A 7046-nucleotide genomic window follows, 5' to 3' on the forward strand; every position below is an offset into this window, starting at 1 on the left:
CCCCAGCCCCATCCGTCACACTTCCGTCTCTCTCGCTCCTGCCATCCTTTCCTCCCCAGCCTCGAGCAGTCGACCAAGTACATCAACTTCTCCGCCAAGGAGGTGGGGTCCAGCGTGACAGTGACCCATCGGTATGAGGTGAGTGTGAGGGGGCGGATCAGAGCAGGGGAAGGGAGTGGAAGTGGCTGAGTGGGATGTAGTGGGTTGAGTGAGGGGTGGGGGGATGGCAGGGAGCCAGGACACCTGGGTTCTCTGCCTGCAATGCCCTATGCGGGGTGTGTTTCTTTCAGATCAAGAACTTGTGGCAGCGACGTGTTCCCGTCTCAGTCACGTTCCAGGTCCCCATGGAGCTGAACGGGGTCCGGGTGTGGGACGCCTCTGAGGTCATCCCCTCCCAGGTACCTGCCTCTCCCTGTCCATGCCTGTGTGTGTGTGTTGGGCCTATGATGCCTGCTGCACCCTACAGCGCCCCCTGCTGGGACAGGCTGCCTCAAGGGGAAGGCCCCATGTCCCTTTCCCACCGGCTGAGCCAGCCAGCCTCCTGTCCTGGAGCTGGATTGAAGTTAGTGCCCCCTAGAGGGGAAAGACCTCATGTCCCTCTCTTACCTCCCTTGACTCCATGTCTCTCTCCCGCCCCAGCCCCAGCTGGCTCAGTGCATCAGTGAGGCAGGAATACCCAGTGCCAAGGACTTTGTGAAGCACATGAGCAAGCGCCCCCTGCTGGTGAGTACAGGCCGGTGCGTGTCCTAGCAGCCCCTTCCCTTGGCACTAACACAGACAGTGAGTGGGGGACTGGGTTGGAGAATGGACCCCTGGTATAGACAGACCAGACACTCATGGCCCTGCCTCACCCGGCAATATCCTTCTGCCTCTAGGACTGCTCTATTGCCACCTGTAAGAACTTCTGGTGCACAATCGCTTCCACGGAAATGCAGCAGCCAATGGAGTTTCTGATCAAAGGGAACATCAGCTTCCAATGGGTCTCCCAGGTACGAAAGCTGCCTCTACCTCCTTGCACCAGGTGAGGGATCCCCCCTGTTTGAATAATCCCAGTGCTGCTCCCCAGAGGTGGCTGCATCTCAGTAATGGGTGATGGATCCCAATATAAATGGCCTGCAATTTGCTCTGGGTTCCCCTGGGATGACTCTCTGGGCTGGTTTGTGTCATTTCTGGTCATGGACGGTTAATTTCTCTGTTCCAGACTCAGCAGCATATTTCCCTAGCTTGCTTGAGACTGTCATGTGGGACTATGTCAAAAGCCTTACTAAAACCAAGATATACGACATCTACTTCTTTCCCTTTATCCAGTAGGGAAGTACCCTTTTCAAGAAGGAAATTAGGCTTGTTTGGCATGATTTGTTCTTGACAAATCCATGCTGGCTATGCCTTATAACCCTATTATCCTCCAGGTGCTTACAAATGTATTGTTTAATAATTTGTTCCAGTATCTTTCCAATTATCAAAGTTAGGCTGACTGGTCTATAATTCCCTCGGTTGTCCTTATTCCTCTTTTTATATATGGGTAGAATGTTCTCATTTTTACAGTGCTTTAGGATCTCTCCCATTCTCCAAAAGGCCTCAAAGAGCATCGCTAATGGCTCAGAGATCTCTTCAGCCAGTTCTGTAAGTATTCTAAGATGAATTTCATTGGGTCCTCCAGATTTTAGTACATCTAACTTATCTAAATAGTTTTTAACATTGTTTCCATATTTTGATTTGTATTTCTTCCCCCAATTGTTAAAATAGTTTGCATGGTACTGAAGTTATTTTATTAACCTGTAATTACAGGATCTCCTCTGGAGCCTAATTTAAAAATTAGCGTCACATTAGCTGTTATCTTCCAGTCATCTGATACAGAAGCTGATTTAAGTGATACGTTACAAACCACAGTTCACACTTCTGCAATTTCCTGTTTCAGTTTGTTCAGAACTCTTGGGCAAATACCAGCTGGTCCTGGTGACTTATTACTGTTTAATTAACAATTTATTCCAAAACCTCCTCTATTGACACCTCAGTCTGGGACAGTTCCTCAGATTTGCCCCCTAAAAAGAATGGCTCAGGTGTGGGGATCTCCCTCACATTCTCTGCAGTGAAGACCGACTCAAAGAATTCATTTAGCTTCTCCGTAATGGCCTTATCTTCCTTGAGTGCCCCTTTAGCACTCGATCATCCCCACTGATTGTTTTGCAGACTTCCTGCTCCTGATTTACTTAAAAATATTTTCCTGTTAGTTTTTTAGTTTTTGGCTAGTTGCTCTTCAAATTCTTTTTTGGCCTGCCTAATTATACGTTTACACTTGACTTGCTAGAGTTTATGTTCCTTTCCATTTTCCTCAGCAGGCTCTGACTTCCAATTTTTAAAGGGTGCCTTTTTGCTTCTAACCATTTTTTTACTTTGTTGTTTAGCTATGATGGCACTTTTTTGGTCCTCTGACTATGTTTTTTAATTTGGGGTATACATTTAATTTAAGCCTTTATTATGGTGTTTTTTAAAAAGTTTCCATGCAGGCATTTCATTTTTGTACCTTTTAATTTCCATTTAATTCATATCTAATAAAATATCCTGATCTGGATATTTAGTAGCTTCAATTTGAATTCAGCTTTCATAGAGTCAACACATGGGATAGCCAAACCATTTTATGCTAACAATTTCATCCTGTTATTGGTAGCCGACAACCGATCTTCAGTCCAGTGTTTCCTAAAATATCTACTCTGTAAATTGGTGACTTGAGACCTGGCATTTAACAAAGCTCACATTTCTATCCCATTAACTATAACTGACACCGTTGTGCACCTTCCCCAGCAGTAGCGTGCCACTTAATGTCATTTGGATCTTTTCTTTGTCTTCCAAAGGTCCAGACCCCAACCCAGGAGACTTTGTGTTTAAAACCAAAGCACTAGTGTTCCTGGACATGCATCAATTTTCTATATCCCACCTCACTGCTACTTCTGGAGACAGAGTTACCATCCTGGTCAAACTTCTTAGTTGTCCTGTGATCCATTCTTACTCCCCGGGGCTTGTGTCTGTATTCTCTGGGTCCCAAGACCTCATTTTTCGTGTGTTTTAGCAATGGTAGCAATACCTGTGCCAAATTAATGTGCTGGACACTGACCTTGAAGATAAGCGTCTGCTTTTTAACAGGTCCTGACTTTTGCTCATAGCATAACTTTTGCTGACTTTGGCTCAGGTCTCAGACTTTGTTACTAGGCCCCATGCTCCAGGTTTTTTCTACTACAACGAACACATTTACCTTTGCAAGTTTCCACACGCTACTTGTTCTTACTCTGAGCAGTTAATACCAGATCCATTGTTGTTAACAAGAAAAAAAGGGATTATGCCACAATATACTGTGTCACTTCAGAGAAGAATCAGTTTTCTAGCCTACTGGATAAAGGGAAAGAAGTAGATGTTGTATATCTTGGTTTTAGTAAGGCTTTTGACATAGTCCCACATGACAGTCTCAAGCAAGCTACGGAAATGTGGTCTAAATGAAATTACTGTGAGGTGGGGGCACAACTAGTTGAAGGATTGTACTCAAAGAGTAGTTAGGAGTGGTTCGCTGTCCCGCTGTGAGGCTATATCTAGTCAGGTCCCACAAGTCAGTCCTGGGTCTGGAACTATTCAGTATTTTCACTAATGACTTGGAGAATGGAGTGGAGCCAAGTATGCTTGTCACATGTGCAGATGACACCAAACTGGGAGGGGCTGGTAACTTTCAGGGAACCCCTGTTGTACACAGCCCATACATACATCATGCAATGATATCCAGGGCCAGCGTGTCACCACTTTTTATATCCTACCTTACCAAACATGGTTCGGCTAAATATTCTGATAAGTGTGTGGTGAGGGTGATCAAATCACCCCTTAATCTTCTCTTTGTTAAGTTAAATGTATTGAGCTCTGAACCTTCTCCAATTTAACACCATCTTTCTGGAGCTTTAGCCACCAGAACTGGACAAAATATTCCAGCAATGGTCAAAGCAGTGCCAAACACAGAAGGAATATAACCCCTTTACTCCTTCTTGAGATTCCCCTATTTATGTACATGAGACATACTCAGAGCACAATTCAGACTAATGAATAGCTGTGTCACTCCTGCCCTGCAATCTTGGGTGCCTTGCAATGCTTTTCTGAAAACAGCCACTGACAAACAGCCTCCCAGCCGCACCCTGAGTGTCTATGTACAATTGCAGCCTGCCAGCCACACCTGGGTTACACTCTGGCTCTCACCAGCCTGGCTTATACTGCAGGGTGACCCCAACACACACCCCAATCTTAGATTTCCCCAGAAATGTATATCCTGTGCTGCCCAGCCTTCTCCTGGACACTACAAATTATACTAAGTATGTGATTCCTTTGAAAGTCTACTATGCACACAACTTGTCACCCCAAACAGAGTAACCCAAACACTTCTATTCAAACACACTGGATTAGATAATACAAGTTTATTAGCTACAAAAAGAGATTTTAAGTGAATCCAAGAAATGAGGCATAAAAATCAGAAATGGCTACAAAGAAAATAAAGATAAAACATGTTCTAGTGCCTAACTTAGCAAACTATGCAAGCAATGTTTCTCACCACATGCTTTCAGCAGTCTTACCGACCGAACTGTGTAGATCAGGACCCTTTCCTCAGCGTCCAATGAATACTTCCTTTCTCTCTTCTGGAGCAATGAATGAGATGGGGAGGCAGGGCGGGGGGTAATTTTCAGCAAACACCAGTTACACCGCACACACACACACACACACACACACAAGCCAATGACAAAATGTTTCCATCGATCATCAAAATCTGCAGCTAGACAAAGAACAAAAAAATGTTGATGAAGAACAGAGAGTCTCATCTTAATGTATATAAAACTTCCTGTAAGCAAGGCTGCATTAAGGATCCTGAATTTGTACATTTTGACATGTGATATTGACAATTTGTGGTTTTTCAAAGTACAAATAGGCTTGGCAGAATTCTTTTTTTTTTTTTTTAAATCACTTCCATGGACAGTATTGATGTTTATTTTTAAGCAGTAGTTTAGATTTTTATGGATTTAAAGTTTCTGTTGTGGAAAATTATGGGGGGGAGCATCAAACACTAATTATGTAATGCAACAGGTGTTGATTTTAAAAGTTCAAGCTTTATAAAAAATTCAAACACAAATTACATGTCATCTTCAACATCTCATGCCAAAATAGACAAATCAAACTCTAATAAGTTCTCAAGCAACATTTTTCTTACTTTCCCTATCTGTAAATTTGAATTATTAGCAGTGGAAATATTTTGTTGTCAATTTGTGTGTATACGGTGAATTCGACATTTACCAGTAAAAATCCAGTCCCATCAAGCATAGTTATAAATCTTTCATTTTTTGAATCTCAACATCTACTACTCTTAAATATTTGTCTGACCTCCGCCTATGGCTTCAACTTCCCACAACTGTGATCATTTAAATGGATAAAAATAGCAAAAAAAAAAAAAAAAAAAAAAAAGGTGCTTGAACCCCATAATTTTGCACTTCAAAATTTCAATCAATAGAACTCTAAAAAAAAATGCCTATAAATATAATCCAACGTTCTCCATCAAAATTAAGAACAAATAAAATAAATTGAATTCTACTAAGCCTAATTTGAAAAACAATTAACTCTAGCTGGCAATAGGACACCTTTTTTCACGGGGAAGTTGGCCAGTTTTTCTGCATCATGGAGGTGGCAAATGTAACGGGGCAGGGGTGGGTCTCGAGCAGCGCAGGAGGAGGCAACACCGGTGGGAGGGGTGTAAAGGGGGGGGGGGCTATTGTTTGGGGGCATCGGAGGCAGGGGCGTTGCCAGCGGTGGCGCTCTGGGTGGGGCCAGCCCCTTCGCCCTCCATAGCGTCCTCCATCCTCTGCTTGTACTGGCGTGTGAAGAAGCCGACCTGGAAGGAGACAGAGGAAGGAGATAGTGAGAGCCAGACGGACAGACGGAGAGAGGCTCATAGCAAAGGAGGGGAGGGGTGGGGTGTGGGAGCCCACAAAGGAAAGACCCTTGCCCCTCCTGCCACCCATCTGAGAAAGCCCTGCCCCCCTCACCTTGTAGAGAGCTGCGATGATGAGAGCCAGCAGGACCAGGCCCCCCATGATGCTTCCCATGATGATGGGCAGGTAGTTATAGACCTCATAGCGCTCCACCACTGTCTGCACCTGGGGGCGAGGAGCCGTGAGACGGGAACCCGGAGTTCTGGAACCATCCACCCACCCCTGCTCTATCTCATCAGACACCTCTTCCTCCCGGAGCAGGAACAGGAACCAGGAAGCCTGGCTCCCAACTCTAACCACTAGCCAATACTATTCTATCCCAGGCACAGTCACTCTGTTACCTGGCGCTGGATGAATCCCTCCTGCTGGGTGTATTTCTTTTCCTTGTATCCAATCTGGGCCTCGCTCACCAGAGTCACTTTCTGCTGCTGAGTCTGGAACAGAGAAATTAACCGTCCCTGACCAGAAATGACACAAACCAGCACGGAGAGTCATCCCAGGGGAACCCAGAGCAAATTGCAGGGCCATTTAGATAGGGATCAGTCAACCAGTGCTGAGATGCAGCCACCTCTGGGGAGCAGCACTGGGATTATTCAAACAGGGGGGATCCCTTGCCTGGTGCAGGGAGGCAGAGGCAGCTCCTGTACCTGGGAAACCCACTGGAAGCTGATGTTCCCTTTGATCATGAACTCCAGCGGCTGCTGCAATTCAAGGGAGGCGATTGTGCACCAGATCTTCTTACAGGTGGCAATGGAGCAGTCCTGGGGGTGGAAGGATATTGCTGGTGAGGCAGGGCCGTGAGTGTCTTGGTCTGTCTATACCAGGGGTACGTGCCCCAGCCCAGCCCCCACTCACTGTCTGTGTTAGTGCCAAGGGGAAGGGGCTGCTGGGACCTGAACTAGCCTTTACTCACCAGTAGAGGATGCTCGCTCATCTGCTTCACAAAGTTCTTGGAAACAGGCGTTGCCACCTCACTGACGCACTGAACCAGCTGGGGCTGGGGCATGGGAAAGACAGGGTGTTAACGGGGGCAGGAACGGG

General features: G+C 45.6%; 1 protein-coding gene across 1 annotated transcript; it reads right to left on the reverse strand.

Annotated features, from left to right (window-relative positions):
- Positions 1-5541: 5541 nt before the first annotated feature.
- LOC137148667 (integrin alpha-D-like) lies at positions 5542-7002 on the reverse strand (the record flags this gene model as incomplete). The annotated part of the gene is made up of 5 exons (XM_067541586.1): positions 5542-5905; positions 6060-6170; positions 6347-6439; positions 6653-6766; positions 6919-7002. Coding segments are annotated over 5 exons (525 nt in total), but the record flags the coding sequence as incomplete, so codon positions are not given.
- Between the last annotated feature and the right edge of the window lie 44 nt (positions 7003-7046).

The sequence above is a fragment of the Emydura macquarii genome, unplaced genomic scaffold, assembly GCF_026122565.2.
Source record: "Emydura macquarii macquarii isolate MOO-44397 ecotype Brisbane River unplaced genomic scaffold, CSIRO-AGI_Emac_v2 contig_687, whole genome shotgun sequence".
Taxonomy (NCBI): Eukaryota; Metazoa; Chordata; order Testudines; family Chelidae; genus Emydura; species Emydura macquarii.